Here is a 19,343-nt window from a genome sequence, read left to right on the forward strand (position 1 = left end):
AGCCCCTGCCCCGAGCCCGGGATCAGGCAGAATCTGGAGTGTGGGCGCGTCGCCCCGCGAGCGCGGAGGGCGTCTGCAAAGCCCCTCTGCGCGCCCTCCGCCCCGGTGCGCGGGGGCCGGGCGAGACTCGGCTGTGCGGGGACGCGTGCTCAGGTCTTGTGAATGAAGGAGAGCGGAGGGAGGAGCGAGTGCTAGTGTGCTGCGGGCGCGCCCCCAGCCGAGGGGGCGCCCCGTCCCTGGGGAGTCCACGCCGTGGATGACCCCGCCCTGGAGGCCTGCCCCCTACCTTCTCCCCTGCCCCGGGTGCTTCTCCGAGCTCTGCCCCCCCCCCTTCCGCNAGGCAGCCGCCTTGCGTCCCCAGGGGCTCCGAAGTCCGGGAACAGGGAGAGCCCTGGGGGAGGGGGGGTGTTGCCGCCCAGCCTGCGGGCGGAGAGCGCCGAGGGCCCCTCCACAGCCCGCCGCGTGCCCCCGGGAGCGAGGCGCAGACGGACGCGGCGCCCTGAGCCGGAGCTCGGAGGGCTCAACTGAAGCTGGAAGCTGACCTGACACAAAAATAACATCACGTCATTTCCTCCGCGGCCTCCGGAGCTCGCGGGCGCCGAGAGGGCAGGGGAGTGGGAGCGCGAGGAGGGGGCGGGGGCGCGGCTGGGGCCGGCTNCCAGGGCTCCCTTCCTCGCTCATTGATCCGGGAAAGAAATGACCCAGGGAAAAGTAGCTTCGAGGGTCTCCTGCGGAAAGGGGGTGTCAGGCGAGGCGCGGGCGCCTTTTCCTTGAGCGTGCTCAGGCCTCTCGACCTTCCCGCCAGAACCTTCNGGAGCGGGGGACCGGGTGAGGCCGGGGTACTCACGCGCCCGGGCGCGCTCGGCCCCGCGCAGGCATCCTCTGTCCCGGGCGGGGGCTCCCTGGGGGGCTAGGCGGTGCCGCAGCCGCCCCGCGCCGGAGCGAGAGGGGACCCAGCCTCTGGCCGGGCGCGAGCGGGAAGCCGGAGGGAGAAGTGCGGGCGCCGCTGGGGAGCCCCAGAAGGGGGTCGCCGGAGAAGGTGAGAGAAGAGCCGCGCGAGGCCGGAGAGCGTGCTGCAAAGAAGGCTGAGCCGCTTCGGGGCAGCTGGCGAGTCTGGGAGCTGCGCGGGGCCGGCGGCAGGGCCGGCTACAGACGCAGGAAATGTGCTTTCAGTGCCATTTCTACAGCATTTGGAGGCTGCACTTTTGGGGTGCAAGAGAAGGTCGGAGAGAGCAAAAGGAAGGGCCTTCCCCTTTCTCTCCTTTACGCCTTCTTTCCTTCCTTCTTCCCTTCCTTCCTTCCTTCCCTCCCTCCTTCCCTCCCTCTTCCCCCCTTTCTCACTCTGCTACCCAGTGTGGTTCTGGGACCAGCAGCTTCAATAACAACCTGGAGCTTCTCAGAAATACAGACTCTGGGCCCCTATCCCAGATACTGCCTTGGAATCTGCATGTTAACATTCCCAGGAGGTTCCAATGCAGCGTAAATATGAGACGCATCTGTGTTCCTCCCTCTTGGTTCTTGAGAATGTTCTGTGAATGAAATTCTAGTTCACATTTGCAACTCTTGCTCTTTTTCTCTCTTCCCCTCGCCCCTTTCCCACCTCGCAAAGTGCCTAGAGCTCTCCCTGCTGGAGGTACAGAAGTTGGACCTGGCTGGTTACTAGGTTCCGTTGTGAGAAGTGTCTGGGGGAGACTTGGACGGTGGCCGAAGGCTCAACAGTGCCAGACCCAGGCCGAGTGGAAGAAGGGACTGGCTCATTTGACTTTGGTTGTGCTGGTTGGAGAGGCCTGGACACCGGGACTGTTTCGGGGGCTCATGAGTGCTCACAGTATGCAGGGCCCCTTTCTGCTCTCTGTGTATCCACCTTATTCTCAGGAACGCAGGCCTTTCCACCTTCCGCTTGTTGCTTAGGAAATCTACATGACCACTGTGAAGGCAAAGTGATTATTTTCTTTGAAAGTAGAGGGAAGCACTAATTTAGAAGTCAGAAGCCCAGGGTTCTACACTCAGCCTTGAACTGACTCCACGGCTAACCTTGGGAAAGTCTCTTCATTCTTTGAATTTATCTACTTCGCTTATGAAGTAAAGGGATTGAAGTTCGTGGTTTTTTGAGGTCACCTGCCTGGTCAGACTCTCATTTTTGAGCTCGGAGAGCTTCCGTGTCCCCGAACACTTAGTGAAGTTACAATCCAGAACCCAATGCAGCCAATCCAAACAGCCCCCTCAAGCAAAACAGAAAGACAACCTAATCTGTTTGTGAAAAACAAGAGTGGTGGTTGCCAAGAAAATTGAAGGCGGAGGCGGGAAGCAGCGAATAAAGGTGACTTGGTGGCGAGCAGCAGGACTAGGCGCGGGGGAGCGGGAAGGGAGTCCCAAGGGCGCGGCGGCCGCTCTCCAGGGTCCTGAAGGCGGGAGCGTCCAAGGGCGGCCCCGGGGCTTGGCGAGCATACCACCCCCGCCCCCCAACTTTGCAGTCGCCGGGCCCTGGCGTGTTTTCTTTGGGCGGTGGAAGTCTTGTGGGAAGCGATTGCCGGGAGGGAGGGAGGAAACCTAGCAACCTATTCTCATTCATGAGGCCCTTTCTTGGAAGCCGCTGAGCTGGTTGGCTGATTGGTCTTTGGTTGTTTGTATGTGCTCGGGGAGAGAGCGGAGCTTGGTTTGCATTTCCGAGTAAGTTCACACTGTTTCGCTTCCCCTCATTACTTTTTCCTGGAGAATGAGGTCTTTCTCCTAGTACTTTCATTCTCCCCGTTCGATGCTTCTCTCTCATCTACCGCTTTCTGGCATCAAGCGGTTATTTTAGGGGTTGGAGAGCCCCAGAGGCTTCTGGAGCAGCGCCAACAGCTCACTCGAGGCTGGGGGAAATGAGAGATTTGGAAAACGCTCAGAGCTGGCCTTGGCACTCAGCTTCCATCTCTCCAGGGAGGAGGGCAGGGGACGAACCCCTTGGCCTGGGGATGGGGGATGGGGTAGGGGCTCAGTCAGTGCCAAGCGAGCTCCTACGCTGCTGCCAGCCGGGCCTGGGAGGGTCTTGGCTAACTTCGCTCGCACCTGCCAGTGGTGGCTGGCCAGCAGCCGTGGCAGTGTATGCCTCCAGCGCGCAGCTGGATGGCAGCAGAGACCTAAGCGGAGGAGGGCCCCGGGGCCTGAAGGACCCCATGCAAAGGAAGTCCAGAAAGAACCAGGTCAGTCCCTGGCGACCCAGAACTTGACTAAGCCCACCCACAACCTTTCCTGACCAACCTTCATTGGAGGGCTTGAACAAAGCTTAAACTGCTGAGAATGAGCAGCAGGCACACTTCTGTGACACCTGCCCCACTCCTAGGGGCCCGAAGGAAGCTTCTTGGGACATCCATGGGTCCCAGAATTTGTGTCTCCAGCTCATATTTTCAAATGGTTTTGTGAGAATGTGTGAACCTGTAACCTGACCCTTCTCTCTTCTTGCCTTCCAAGTCCTTCCCAGGTCATTTGCATGTCCCCCCCGCCCCCCACCTTCGCTTCATTAGGCATTTTGCTTCGGTCCTTTGCTTCAAGACAGAGATGCTTGTGAGGGAAAATAGTGGAAATGTTCAGGCAGAATAAAAGTCTGAGAATCAGCCCCAGAAACACAAAGCCTGGCTCGTTGGTCCTTTGGAGACATTCAGCTTTTACCCTTCCCTGCACTGGTCTTTTCTCTCTGGATCAGCAGCCTGCCCTCCCATGCTGCCTGGTGTCTAGACACACTCTGCAGTCACAGCGAGTCTGGGGAGGGACCGCTGGCTTCTCTAACAAGCAGAGATGTGAAGCATCCTGAAGCATCCTGGGTGTAGGGTGCTAAAATCTGACTTCCTCTGGCCCTCCTGGCAAGGACAGAGCTCTGGGAGTATCAGTGTAGCCACAAAATTCGATCTGAGACAAGTTATCTGAGGAAAGACCTTCTACTGCCCGCAGTACTCCAGAGATCCCTGTCTTCCTGTTAGGCCAGACTCCAGATGACAGTTGGAGGGTTTCACTGATAGCCCCAAAACGGAATCCTCTTGGAATCTGTATTTCTGAAAGCACAGCTCCTTAGGGATCCAGAAGACTTGGGGAATACTTTATGAAGATCGAATGTCCACTTCCTAAGTTATCATATTGGGTATTGAACCATGCCGAGGAAAGCGTCACCACATCCAAATCAATATACGCAAAGTCTCTTCCCTTTAAAAGCCACATTGAAAAATTTCATTCGCCCCTAAATAGCATCATTTCATAAAAGAAACATCCATGGCAGGATTAAATTACATCTTTAAAAAAATTTTTTCTTTTAAATGTTTTATTCATTTCTGAGAGAGAGAGACAGTGTGAGCAGAGGAGGGTCAGAGAGAGAGGGAGACACAGAATCTGAAACAGGCTCCAGGCTCTGAGCTGGCTGTCAGCACAGACCCCAACATGGGGCTCAAACCCACGAACTGTGAGATCATGACCTGAGCCAAAGTCAGATGCCTAACCGACTGAGCCACCCAGGCACCCCAGGATTAAACTACTTCTAACCAAAATTTTCTGAGAGCCTTTAGAATAAAAATCACAGTTAGAATGGAATTTGAAATTGATTTAATTTTTTGAGATGACCTATTTTCCACCTGGATTCTTTTTTCCGAGAATTCTGTTTTGCTGTGGTGTGACCCTCTTAGACACTTTTATTTTACACTATTTGGAGAACCATTTCCTCCACTTGGATCTAAGAACCTAGTTCACAGTGACTTAAAGCTATAATGCAAGTGTTTGCTTGTGCTGAGAACAAACCATGCAGTTTGGAAAATAGCAAGATATAAGACAGACAGATCATGGATATTAAAGTCACAGGTTACTATTAATTTGAGGCCAACCAAACTGTTAATAGCATGTTTCTATTAGGGTTCACTTCAAATCTCAGAGTTCCTAGTGAAAGTACAACTGTTAAAAAGAACATCTCTGTAGCTCGTAATTAGCTCTGACTTCATACATTTATTTAATAACTTTTTAATCCCTATGCTTCGGGCTAAGCATAGACCCACCTCTATGGAGGTGTTATAAGTAAATGTTGTATAATGGAACATTGATAGTGAGGAAGGTCGGGCTAGAAATAGAAGTGGAGGGGACCAGAAATGAGGGCCATTTAGGTGACATGGATGTCTGGGGAAGGGAATCCCTGCAGGTTCTGTCTGCTTAGTTCTTTCTGAAATAATGGGCCCTCTGCCTCCCTGCCGGTGTTGTTAACCACATGAGGAGCTTAGGATAGGAGGTGGGTCTTTATTGGAATATACAGTATATCCACATATTTATTTGAATTATATGCAAAACTGAACTCTTGATTTTCCCCTCCAGACTTTCTTCTCCATCTCCGTGAATGGCTACTTGATCGTTTTTGTTCAGGTCAAAAACATTGGAGTATCCCTGACTTCTCTCTTTCTTTCATACACTTCAGGAAACTCCAACTGCTTCATATATTCACAGCTATTACTCTGTGTTATAGGCTGAATTGGGTCCCCCCCACCCCCGAATCGTATGAAGTTCTATGAATCCCCAGTACCCTCAGAATATGACCTTATTTAAAAATAGGATGGTAGCAGATATAATTAGTTGAGATGAGTCACGTTAGAATAGTGTAGGCCCTAACGCAGTATGATTGGTGTAAAACAAAAAGGAGAAATTTGGACACAGGTACCCGCACAGGGAAAATGCCATGTGAAAATGAAAGTAGAGGGGGGCGCCTGGGTGGCTTAGTCGGTTAAGCGTCCGACTTTCGCTTAGGTCATGATCTCGCGGTTCGTGGGTTCGGGCCCCGTGTCGGGCTCTGTCCTGACAGCCAGCTCAGAGCCTGGAGCCTGTTTCAGTCTGTGACTCCCTCTCTCTCTGACCCTCCCCTGCTCACGCTGTCTCTCTCTCTCTCTCTCTCTCNTTGGGTCCCCCCCACCCCCGAATCGTATGAAGTTCTATGAATCCCCAGTACCCTCAGAATATGACCTTATTTAAGAATAGGATGGTAGCAGATATAATTAGTTGAGATGAGTCACGTTAGAATAGTGTAGGCCCTAACGCAGTATGATTGGTGTAAAACAAAAAGGAGAAATTTGGACACAGGTACCCACACAGGGAAAATGCCATGTGAAAATGAAAGTAGAGAGGGGCGCCTGGGTGGCTTAGTCGGTTAAGCGTCCGACTTNGTGATGCATCTACAAGCCAAGGAATGCCAGAGATTGCCAGCAAACCATCAGAAACCGGGAAGAGGCATGGGACAGATTCTCAGAAGAAATCTGGCCACAAGACTGAAACACGGAAAGCCTTCTTCAGTTTCCAGCCTGTTGGCCTGCCCTGCGGATTTCAGACTTGCCAGCCAACACAACTGAATGAGTCAGTTCCTAAGATAAATTTCCCTCTCCCTCTCCCTCTCCTCCTCCTTCTCCCCCAACCTCTCCCGCTTCCCCTCCCCTTCTCCTCCCTCCCCTCCCCCCTTCTCTCTCTCTCTCTCTGTCTGTCTCATAATCTACCCATCACGTCTATATCCTAGAGTTTCTGGTTCTCTGGAGAATCTTGACTAGTACTCTCTCGTGCAGCTCTTACCATCATTCACCTGGACTATTGGGTTATCTTCCTAACTGGTATTTCTGTTTCCCCTTTGTCTCATTTCCCCCTCATTTCCCTCATTTTGCCTCCTATTCCCTTAATACTGAAGCCAGGATTTTCCTTTAAAATGTAGGGCAGTTTGTGTCACTCTGCAACTCCACACTTTGTATCAGCTTCTTATGTCAGATTCACATCCAAAGACCTTACAATAGCCCTCAAGGCAGAACATGAACAGTCCCATCTGACCACAAAGGCTTCCTCTTCCTATACAGCTATTCTTTTTAAATTATTTTTAATGTTTTATTTATTTCTGAGAGAGAGAGAGATGGCGTGAGCAGGGGAGGGTCAGAGAGAGAGGGAGACGCAGAATCTGAAGCAGGCTCCAGGTTCTGAGCTAGCTGTCAGCACAGAGCCTGATGAGGGGCTCAAACCCACGAACCGTGAGATCATGACTTGAGCCAAAGTCAGACACTCAACCGACTGAGCCACCCAGGCACCCCCCAATGCAGCTATTCTTGCCATATTGGTTTTCCATAGCACTTCTTACTATTTGATGTACTATATATTTACTTCTGTATTTGTGTGATGAACGTAGTAACTTTTTCTTTTTTGTTCATTGCTGTATCAATAGCGTCTAGAACACTGCTTGGCCCTTACCAAAGTGCTCAGTAAATATTTGCTGGGCCAATGAATGAAAACACAAACTCAAGTATGAATCACTCACAAAGAGGAATGGAAGTCTGACACTCGCTACAACATGGATGAACCTTGAGAACATTATGCTAAGTGAAAGAAGCTGGACACCAAAGGACAAATATTATATGATTCCACTTATATGAGGTACTAAAAATAAGCAAATTCATGCAGCTAGAAAGTAGCATAGCGGTTACCAGGGGCTAGGTGGAGAGGACAGTGGAGAGTCACTGTATAATGGATGCAGAGTGTTTGGGTTGGGAGGAGTTCTGGTAGTAGACAGTGATTCCACAACCTTGTGAGTGTATTTAACGTCACTAAATTACGTACTTCAAATGATTAAAGTGGTAAATTATTTTGTTATTTCTATTTTACCACAGTTTAAAAAAAAGTTAAAAACTCTTAAAGATGCGAGCTCAGAGGAGCCTGAGAATGTCCACCCATTGGGGAAAAATGGCTGAGTTAATCATTCCTGGTTCTTCCAGAGTGTTCACCCTTCTCTTGGGGTTCTCTCGCTTTGATTTCTGCTGCCACCAGCTAAAAGTGCTTGCAAACGTAGGTATTGCCAACTCTCATTCTATTCTAGAATGTAGTGGGGCATACGTTGTGATATGTAGAAGTAAAAAGAGAATAGCTAAAGCAGGGTCCAAGAAAATGAGCGTAAGCCACTCATGTATTTATTTCAACTTTGATCACGTGTCTCTCAAGTACCAAGCACTGTCCTCGATGCTCTGCATTCAAAGTGAGTGAGGAAGAAAACGACCTGCTCTTACAGTGTGGTGAATGAGAGGGTAGTAAGAATCCATATAGACTTACCCTGTGTAGGCAAGTAAGTCACGGCAAGGATTTTGGATTTTATTTTAAAAGTGGTGGTAAGTCGCTGAAAGGTTTTAAGCAAGAGAGTGACATGAGCTGATTTATATTTTTAAAAGACTCCTTTGGTGCTTTGTATTGGAGTGAATTGGAAAGGGACATGGGAATAGTCAAACAGGAGGCTTGGCAATGGTCCAAGTGAGAGAAGATGATGACTTAAACAGTCGTGGGAATAACATACAGAGAAACGGATAGACTGAAATGTTTCAGAGAGAATTAATGGCACATCAGGTGAACTGGAAGTGCAGGCTGAGAAAAAGGGAATTAAAGATAATACCCAGGTTTTCTGAGTTGAGCAGTTGGGTGGCTTGCTGAAATGAGGAAGATGGGGAGGGAAATCAAGAATCCTGGTAAACACATTTGTTAGATGCCTATGAGTCATTCAAATGGAGATGTTAAGCAGGTTGTTGTAAAAGAGACTTGGGCTCAGGGTAGAGGTCTGGGTGGGAGTCTAGGAGATGTAAATTTAGGAGTGATTGGCATAATATGGTATTTAAAGCTATTGGAATTGGGTAGGATTCCTAGAAAGAGATGAAAAGATAGAACAAGATTGATTCAATTTAAGGAATTTGAACCGTGTCCAGATGGAAATGGGTAGGGAGCCATTGACAAAACTTAGGGTGTTCACAGGGTCAGCTTTGTATTTTAGAAGGCTCTCTCTGTCCTCTGGTGTGATTTAGAAGCAGACATGATTGATTGGAAAGAGGGACCAGGGAAAATGCTGTTGAAATAATTTTTGGGGAGATGACCTGGACAAGCATTAAATGGGATGGAGCCCAAGAGATCCTTTTGAATAGTGTGAACAAAACCTAGGGATTGATTAGAGGTGTGAAATGAGAGCAATGGCAAGGTTATGCCTCCAGACTTCAGTTCAAAACCAGGTGGATGAGGTCTCATTTTACTGTGATAGAGAACTCAGGGGAAGAGTTCGGGGAAAGTAAAGACATCGTGCTAATTTTGAAGTACCTATTAGACACATAAGTCTAGATGGTCAGTAGACTTGTAAATTCACGTGAGAGCTGCAGGAGACAGAGCTGAGTAGACTCATCAGTCCAGAAGCTGCTGCAGACCCTTTGACTGGCCGCCAGGGATGAGGAGTCCAGTGAGGAGAGAAAAGGGCCAAGGATGAAAACCTAGGGAACTTCCAAAATTTCAGTCGATAAAAGGAGAGGAATTTGCAAATTAGGCTCAAAGATGGCAGCCACTGAAGAAGAAGGAAACAAGGCAAAAGGGACATCATCTGTTATGTTCCAGACCCTGGTTATTTCTTTCCATAACCCCGCAAGCAGGTAGTGGTCTCATCTCCATTTTACAGAAAACTGTATTGAGACTCAGGTGAAATAACTTGGCCCAAGACACTTATCTAGAAAACAGCAGAAATCTGAAGGAATAAAAAAAATTTTTTTGGGGGGGGGGTGCCTGGGTGGTTTAGTCGGTTAAGCATTCGACTTCGGCTCAGGTCACAATCTCACGGTTGGTGGGTTCGAGCCCCGCATCAGGCTGTGTGCTGACAGCTCAGAGCCTGGAGCCTGCTTCAGATTCTGTCTCTCTCTCTGTCCCTCTCCTGCTCACGCTGTCTCTCTCTCTCTTTCTCAAAAATAAACAGTAAAAATTTTTTTAAATGTTTTTAATTTAAATAAACACTAAAAAAGTTTTTTTAAAAATGTTTTTAATTTATTTCTGAGAGAGAGAGAGAGAGACAGCATGAGCAGGGGAGGGGCAGAGAGAGAGAGGGAGACACAGAATCTGAAGCAGGTTCCAGGCTCTGAGCTGTCAGCACAGAGCCTGACGCGGGGCTCGAACCCACAAACCTGAGCCGCCTAACCAACCGAACTACCCAGGCGCCCCAGAAGTTTTAAGGAATTTAAACAAACGTTGGAGTATCTGGTTACTGCGCTTTGATCTTCAGCAGAAGGAACAAACCGTGTGTGCGCATGCTCTTGCATACATGCATGTGTATACACACAGCCGATCTCTGGGAGGCTGCAAAGCAGCTGGTAAGACTGAAGAGTGGTTGTCCCTGGTGGATCGGGGAGTTGAGGTTGGCCACTGGCCAGAGGGACACTTATTATGTCATATACACGTTTACGCTCTGTATGATTGTAGTAAAGTCTGCAATAATAAGGGGTTTGGCTCCACCCCTTTTTAAGATGCTTAATTGATTGCTGACAGCTTTCAGTTCCCTTACTCTTCTTTCCCGTTTGCCCCACGTCCAGGCAACCTGATAGCACAGCCTAGACACTTTCTCCTTTGGCCCCTGCAGGATGTTCAGGCCGTGCAAGCACTGGCTCTTGCAGAGGAGAGCCCTCAATTCCAGCCTTACCATAAAATCCCAAGCCTCTCTCCTTCTTCTCTTTGGGGTGTGCGTTGAGGGGACGGTCCATTCTGCTTGTGGAGAGGTGACCACAGCAACTGTGTTCATTCACAACTGTAAGGCTGGACTAGTCTAATTCTGAATTTTCTAATTCAAAAGTATAAATTAACTAAAAATTTTTTATTTATGTATTAAAAAAAATTTTAAATGTTTTTAAATTTATTTCTGAGAGACAAAGAGTGACAGTGCGAGCAGGGGAGGGTCAGAGAGAGAGGGAGACACAGAATCTGAAGCAGGCTTCAGGCTCTGAGCTGTCAGCACAGAGCCCGACTCGGAGCTCGAACCCACAAACCGTGAGATCGTGACCTGAGCCAAAGTTGGATGCTTAACCGGCTGAGCCACCCAGGCGCCTCTAACTAAAACATTTTTAAAAGGTGAGAATAAAAAAGGTCCCTGTACCAAAGTCTGAAGATTTTAAGATCTACGTGGGCCTTCTCCTCCATCTTTCTTATTTGTTAGCTCGTTAAAAAAAAAACTGAAAAGGACAAGATAAACACTAAACTAAAATCTGTGCTCTTCCTTCTGTACTCTTCTATATCTCCAGAGATCAGGAAGGGGATTATTATTATGTAAACGCTCAGAAAGTTGAAAAGAAAAATTCCAAATGAAGTTTTGAAGCTTTAGTGATGTTTTATGGGATCAGGGGCGCCTGGATGGCTCAGTCGGTTAAGTGATGTTTTATGGGATCTTCAGCTCTATAAAAATTTCATTTGTCCAACTTACTATATTTTAAAAACTCATGGATGGTTATAATTTAAAAATGGTATAATTTGTAGATAATTATGTAATTTTGTAACATTATATAAAAATTACATATATAAAAATATGTGTCTATGTATATATACACGTATATGTTTGTATATAATATCTGTATATATGTATACACACATGTCCACCCAAGCAAGCTATTCCTGGGGAATAGTAAGAAGTATTCTAAGAAAATCCCCATTATATTTTGCTTACTTTTTTTTATCATAAAGTAATTGCCATGTTTTACCCCGATGTACAAACACTTACAAAATGTTCTCATATGTGCATCTCACTACTCCCCACGCCCCGTCCTTACAGCTATTGGATGAGGAAACTACAGACCAGTGAGCTCAGATGGTCTGTTAGGACCGGTGGGAAGCAGAACTGGGCCACTGACCAACGCCTCCTGACTGCCATGCTTCTTGACCCACATCCAGGAGACATGGTCATTATTTACTGATGTCGGTCATGATAATTGACAAAGACAGTAATTGATGGCAGCGATTCTGTTGCTCCATATCCATGAATGCCCCTGACAGTGTGGCTAATTGTAGTTAAATGCCTTTAGCGACATTATTCTTCTTGGACCAAAATTCCAATTTCCCCTCCTTCTCACACCCAGCAAGGAATGAGAAGTCCATGACTTCGTGCATCCAAGCTGCCGTTGGAGATTGAATTACTGACTCTCCAGGCACTGGGTCAGTCAATCACATGGCTGTTGATTCTCTGCTTTCCTAGTAAAACACTTAGTTTGCTGAGGTCCTAAAAGGACAATAGAGCTTTTGTAATAGCCTGATTCACCTAAAACTGCAGAACAGCATTTTACATCGTAACAGAGAAGCCGTAACATTTTAGACAGTAGAGAATACACACCAAAGCAAAGCCTTTAGGAGACTCTGCCTCACAGAGTGTCAGACACCTTTACTAAGTTAAATCCATGGAGTACAGGATATTGTTATTCTGAAATGAAATACGATACAGTTGAAACCCTGTATAATTTATAAAATTTTCTCTTTATTTTTTTTCAAGAAAGCTTGTAATTGCCATGCAGCCAAGCTTTCCACAGTGACTGACAGAGTCTAATATACTTGTAAATCATACATTTATTTTTTCCACTTCGTATGCAGTTTCTCTTCAGAAGCTATAGAGCAGGTTAACGAAGGTTCATATTGTAATAGTTCATCCTAAGGCAAGGATTGATGTCAGCAGCTATGAGAAATGAAAACCCTATGAGCTGGTGGAAGCAAAGAAGCTTGAAAGCTGCAAGTGTGAGAGTTGCAGGGGACAGGGCTGCTTGCATAGTTGAACGTCCTTTTTTTTTTTGAGAGAGAGAGTGCCAGCAGGGGAGGGGCAGAGAGAGAGGGAGACACAGACTCTGAAGCAGGCTCCAGGCTCTGAGCTGTCAGCACAGAACCCGACGTGGGGCTCGAACCCACGAACCGCGAGATCGTGACCTGAGCTGACGTTGGACGCTTAACCGACTGAGCCACGCAGGCGCCCCAAAAGTCGTTTTTTCCTTAAGTTGTCGGTATGTGAAAGTTTCCAACACTGCCAAACACTTCCCCTGGGCTCTGTAGCTCCCCTAAGGTGCTTAGTGGAAAGAAGGGAGGAGGTTGGTAAAAGCCCAGGGCAGGGGAAAGGCCTTACTAGTTGGAGCTGCAGAGTCCACAGAGGGAGGTCCTCCCAGCTCTGTCCCTGCGACTTTGGAGAGTCTGCTCTCATCTGGGTCGTAGTTTCTTTTTCTGCACAGAGAGGGTTAGTGCAGACGGTCTGTAGGGCTTCTAACAGCGGATTTCTGAGTTCAGTGTGCGTCCCCTTTTCTGACACATAATCACTTTCCATTGTCTTCTCTTGGGACGCCTTCCCCACACACATAAACGTGTACACACACACACACACACACACACACGCGTGCGCGCGCGCGCGCACCCATCCCTGTACCTTAGAGCAGAGAAGCAGAGCAGAATCCAGAGGGGGTTCTGGAGCCAGCATGCCTCCCCAAGGGAACATTTTTCACGTCCCCACAGGGACTCCCCAGCTCGCTTGCTTAATTAAATTACAGCAGCCTCCTAAAGAGTTTCTGCCTCAACCTGCCCCTCACCCTGCAGAAGGAGTGCTCTTTCTAAAAGGCATGTGTGATCATGTTACTCCCCTCCCTCTAACCATTCAATGGCTCCTGATTTCTCTATAGGTCCTAACATGGCATGTAGACCTTTTGTGATTTGATCCGTACTCTGTTTACTTACCCACTTGTCTTTTCACTATTACATTGTACTCAAAGCTCCAATCATTTTAAAGTTCTTCAGTTCCTAAGATCCCCTTGTTCATTCTCATTCCTGGTATAAATTCTCCTTCTGCTGAATCTTTGCCAATTCCCATTCTGCTTCTCATCTTCTTCCCCAGGCAGTCTCCTACTTAGCCTTCAAATTTCAGCTTAGGTGCCATTTCCTCCAGGAAGCTCTTCCAGGTTGGGTTAGCTGCCCATGTGCTTTCTCTTGTCGCAGCATTTCCTGCACTGAATTGTGATAGTCTGAGGGTCAGGACTTTGCCTTATTCAGGCCTGTGTCTCAAAAAAACTGAAAGCGGTACTTAGACATCATGGGTATTCAATCAATATTTGTTAAACAAATGAACTTAGAAATGACACGATCTGGAGCTGGTAATTGTGGCAGCTGGGTAATGGGTACATAGGGTTTTGTGACGCTATTATTTACTGTGCTGTTTTCTCTGCTTTTATGCATATTGGCATTTACTATAATAAAAATATTTTTTAAAGACATGATTTTTAACTTTTTTAAATGTTTATTAAAAATTTTTTTAATGTTTTTATTTATTTCTGAGAGAGAGAGAGAGACAGCATGAGCAGGGGAGGGTCAGAGAGAGAGGGAGACACAGAATCTGAAGCAGGCTCCAGGCTCTGAGCTGTCAGCACAGAGCCTGGCGCGGGGCTCGAACTCATGAACCTGAGCCGAATTCGGACGCTTAACCGACTTAGCCACCCAGGTTCCCTAATGTTTATTTTTGAAAGAGAGAGACAGAGCATGAGTGGGAGAGGGACAGAGAGGGAGGGAGACAGAGAACATGAAGCAGGCTCCAGGCTGAGCTGTCAGCACAGAGCCCGACGTAGGACTCGAACTCACAAACCATGAGATCATGGCTTGAGCCCAAGTCAGACACTTAACCAATGAGCCACCCAGGCATCCTTGATGATCTTTAACTTCTAAAAAACATCTCAAATCTTAAATTGCAATAGATAAGAAGCGGCAAGATAGAAGCTACCACAATCCCATGCACTAGCCTCCAGGGCGTGGGGCTTACTAAAATGGGTGCTCCGAGAAGGTGTGATGCAAAACAGAACACGGGCAGGCCTTCCTCGAGGACCTTGGCCTCTGTGTGTCCCTACGGTCCCCAGCCAGACCCACCGATTTCATGCCGATGGAGTGCAAAAACCAACATGGCAAGAACAAGGGAAGACATTGATCCCCCCAAAGTGGACATTTGTGCCTGGGCCTTGTAGCTCTTCTGCTGGCTCCTAATAAACCAGGCTTTGTGCGAGTCTCACCAAGGCTGCACAGGGCGCCGCCCCAAGGCGCGCTCGCGCTCTCTCTCTCTCTCTCTCTCTCTCTCTCTCTCCCTCTCTCTCCCTCTCTGCTGGCCTGGNCCCGCCCCAAGGCGCGCTCGTGCGCTCTCTCTCTCTCTCTCTCTCTCTCCCTCTCTGCTGGCCTGGCTGTCTGGAGAACTTGTTAGCCTGCATTGATTTCTTTGAGACACCACTGCATTGGATCGCTTTGCTCTGCATTTGAAAAGGGGTGTTTTTCTTGAGGAGGCTGGACGTTGGCCCTGACTTGAAATTACAGAGTTGGAAACCATTCAGGATCCATAACTATCATGAGTTTCCTTCACAGCACATGAGATTCTAACGATGGCCTTAGCTTACAGAGGTAGGGAAAACTCAGTATTTCACCCATGTGGTGGGAACGGAGAAGCAAAAGAACACATTTCTGTGTACTAATCAGTCGGCAGATCAGCGTTGACTGGGCTCTTCTCATGTGCCAGTCATGTGTGAGGCTGTGCCTGTGGATGGAATAATGAAGTCAACAACTGCTGTGAGGGAAACGGGGTAGAAATCACGCATGTAAGTTCCAGGGCTTCCTCAGGACAGCGGCGTGGGACCAATGGGAAGCCTGGACCAGTGGGTACAGATTGCGTTTTACAACTCAAAGTATCTCATTAAAAAAACCTAATAGCAGGGACACCTGGGTGGCTTAGTCGGTTAAGCGTCCGACTTTCGCTTGGGTCATGATCTCGCAGTTCGTGGGTTCGANTTTACAGATGAAAACTAGGACTCAGAGAATTAAACCCGATTTGGACCTGAATTCAAAACCAGTTCTTGGCCATTACGAAGACATTGCTTTTATGTCGTCGTACTGCCTGGTTTGTGCCTGCGAACGCCAAAAAGATGGGCGTAGCTGAACTTTTGCAGTTGGGAGAAAGGACGTCTTCAAGTAACCAGACTTCCTTCGGTTCCGCCGCAGCTGTGGGTTTTACTAGATGGAGATCCTGCAGTGCGGTCACGTCCAGCAGATGTCAGCATTCACCATTCTTTGGCTCCCCCGGGTCTTGCTTTTACAAAGTGTTAGGACATGGAGCCTGTCTTGCGCTTGGGTCCCCAGAATGGCTATTGCATCTGGGCACGAGGTGCAGAGCTGTGTGCAAGAGGGTGCAGCTGAGCACGGCGTCTCGATTCAGTGAGAAGGCATTTGAAATGGTCATGAGCCCTCTGCTGCCCTGATTTTCTAAAATCCAAAGGTGTTCATTTTTTTCTCCTCCCTTTTGCCATTTCCTGTTTCTAAAACCCAAGTCATTTCTTCTTTTTAAAAGGTGTCTATTTATTTTGAGAGAGAGAGTGAGTGCACGCTGTGTGAGTTGGGGAGAGGGAGGGAGAGAGAATCCCAAGCAGGCAGTGTGGAGCCTGATGTGGGGCTCAATCCCATGACCTTGGGATCTTGACCTGAACTGAAATCAAGAGTCCAAGGCTTAACTGACTGAGCCCCACAGGCGCCCGAAAACCAGCTGTTTCTGATGGATGAGCCAAACAAAGTTATTACCTGGCCTTTGGCCAAGGCTGCGCAGAGAAAGAGGAGGCTCTTGAAGTTTCCAGAGGACGCCGGAACGCTGCCGGTGCCAGGGGCAGCTGGGATGTGGACCAGGCTGGAGTGTGGCTTCTGACGAGGGGTCAGAAATAGCCCCAAATACCAAGGTTTCTCTTCTGCTCAGCTTCTCTGTGCCTCAGATCCCACCCCTGCAAGTTCATCCTGTGGCTCTAATCTTTTTTTTTTCCGTTTATAGTTTATTGTCAAGTTGGTTTCCATAGAACACCCAGTGCTCATCCCCACAAGTGCCCTCCTCCACGCCCATCCCCCCCTTGTCCCCCCATCAGTCCTCAGTTTGTTCTCAGTATTTAAGCGTCTCTTATGGTTTGCCTCCCTCCCTCTCCTTAACTATCTTTTCCCCTTCCCCTCCCCCATGGTCCTCTGTTAAGTTTCTCCTGATCCACATCTGAGTGAAAACATATGGTCCTTCTCTGCCTGACTTATTTCGCTCAGCATAACACCCTCGAGTTCCATCCACGTTGCTACACATGGCCAGCTTTCACTCTTTCTCATTGCCCGTGGCTCTGATCTTAACCTTACAGGTTTCATGAGAAGGAATGATCTCTTAAATGTATTTACATCGAAGTGCAAATGAATTTGAACTTTATGTTTTGTCTAATGGGAGAAACCAGGCCGCGCTGAGAAAATGAATTGCCTCTGGTGTGCCTGGAAATGTTCGAGAAGGGCCTAAGGGGGGGTGTGGAGAGCGAGGGTGGCGCACTTCTGTGATCTCCCCGTCTGGCCCAGGCTGATGGGCACGGTGCCTGGGAGGACTTCCTTTGCTTCCTGTCTCTCATACCCTCCGCGACTTCACCCTGCCAATCCGAGTGTTGTAAAGAGTGCGCCTAACATGATGACTAGTTCGCCAAAACCTCGGGGCCAACAAAAGATGGAAAATGTTGGCTTCCTGTTCCAAAATTGCAGCTCTGGGAGAGGGAAGCTCACCGACCTTAATGGCACCAGTACCCTGTTAAAAATAGTCCATTTGCAGCTATTTTTAAAAAAAAGACAAACATAGAAAGAAGGAAGCTACAGCATGTGGCTTTTATTTGCTAATCATATGCGTAGTGTTCAATCCTGCAAACTTTCTCTGTAACAAAGGTGCCTCTAGAATTCAGTGCATGTCCTCCTTGGGCGATGCTGCTGGTAGTAAAGCTCTCTCCTTGACCGAAAACTTAAAATAATATGCCCTTCAGAACATGTGACATTCTGGGCACATGGCCACAGATGAAAGTCTTAAATAAATGGGGCTCGGTCCGACTTGCAGAGGCAGAGAGAGCAGATTCATTACAGAATGGAGAAATGTGGTGTGAAATTGGTAATCTCAAATGCTTTGATCCTTTCTTTTTAGTAATGTATTATTCATTCCGTTTGGTCCTTTCTGCTCCACCATTCTTACATAACCTCGAGCAACCTTTAATGATGATTTACAGGTAAAATTATTCATATAGCAGCGTGTCTGGGTTACCAGACGCATTGGACCTGCACTGGGTCATTCTGGCCTGACTCAAGGGAGCTCAGAGGGTCATGTGAACCTCACAGTCCGCCATGTCTGGTGGGGGGAAGGGTTTGGCTGGTGACTTTAGACTCCAGTTGATAAGGGGCCCACCCACAGATCTTTGCTCAGTAGGGGCTAAACGGAGGAGATGGGCAGATCTGTCTCTGAAATGTGGTTATAAAGCTTGTAAGTGATAGCTCTAAAAATGCCAGAACTCAAAATCTCCGTATTAGCACTGTTTCCGTCTAGTATCATGGTTATTTGGGGAGGCCGTACACCAATTCAGCATTGCAGTCCCTCAAATCATGTTGGTCAGCTCCTTTCAGATTGTCACAACCTACAGAATGGCCAGGGCTGATTGGTCCGGCGGGTAGACACCAGACCCCTACTGGGCCAGATTCCCGCTCCTGGGACTTGGCAGTGAGAACATGGAGATGCGATGATGGGAGTCTGCTTTCTGAAGCTGACCTGTCTTTCTAGCACTTTCCACAGACTCGTAGGCTCAGGTTCCTGAGCTGCCGGGCTCCTGCCTGCCTGCTGTTTCCTGCCTACTGTTTCTTCTGGCCGTACACAGTCTGAAAAAGCAGTTGCCAAAATGCGTTGAGACTGTACCCATGATGCTTTAGTTCATCTGTGGTATTAGGTCAAATAAAAGTCCTTGGGACGGTCTATCAGTTGAAAATGAAGCCTTACAATTTTTAGTGCTGATTTTCAAAATTCTATAAGCGAAATATATTCGTATGGAGAATCATATTTGGTTACATAATTGATGTCAGATTCAATTAGTGACGGACTCTGCAATTTGGGTTTTATTACTGAATATTTGGAGTCTATTTCAATAGTCACTGCATGGTTTAAACTGAATATTGTCTGTGAGCATATTTGCTTTTTTTTTTTTTTAAATTCCTTTTCTCAGGGGTGCCTGGGTGGCTCAGTCGGTTGAACATCTGACTCTGGCTCAGGTCATGATCTCACAGTACGTGGCTTCGAGCCCCGTGTCGGGCTCTGTGCTGACAGCTCAGGGCCTGGAGCCTGCTTCGGATTCTGTGTCCCCCTCTCTCTCTGCTCCTCCCCCACTCATGCTCTGTTTCTGTCTGTCTCAATAATAAATAAACATTAAAAAAAAATCCTTTTCTCAGTCATTTTAATTGCAGTAAGTATGAAACCATTTCACGAAAGTTTCTAAATAAAGAGCCAAAAGACACAAACCTAATCTGAATTGCTTTTACCCACAGGATAGAAATACATGGTTCAGACAGAACCTATAACAACAAATTTACTATCAAATGTTCCCAGTAAGTTCACCTACATCTCTACCTTACAAGAAGGCAAAACTGTAATGTAAATTTCCTAAGATATTCACAATGATATTATGGTTTTGTGAAGGCTGGCTTGGTTTTCTTTTAAGTTTATTTATTTCTTTTTTAGTAGTCTCTAC

General features: G+C 47.7%; 1 protein-coding gene across 1 annotated transcript in view; it reads right to left on the reverse strand.

The window, feature by feature from the left end:
- RGS20 (regulator of G protein signaling 20) overlaps positions 1–19,343 on the reverse strand; it is a 77,037-nt gene that overhangs the window by 48,114 nt on the left and 9,580 nt on the right. Inside the window, exon 2 of the mRNA XM_077765016.1 lies at positions 954–1,120. Coding sequence (XP_077621142.1) covers positions 954–1,120 — 167 coding nt within the window. The remainder of the gene's footprint in view (positions 1–953; positions 1,121–19,343) is intronic.

Source organism: Crocuta crocuta, unplaced genomic scaffold (genome assembly GCF_008692635.1).
Source record: "Crocuta crocuta isolate KB4526 unplaced genomic scaffold, BGI_CrCroc_1.0 scaffold94, whole genome shotgun sequence".
Taxonomy (NCBI): Eukaryota; Metazoa; Chordata; class Mammalia; order Carnivora; family Hyaenidae; genus Crocuta; species Crocuta crocuta.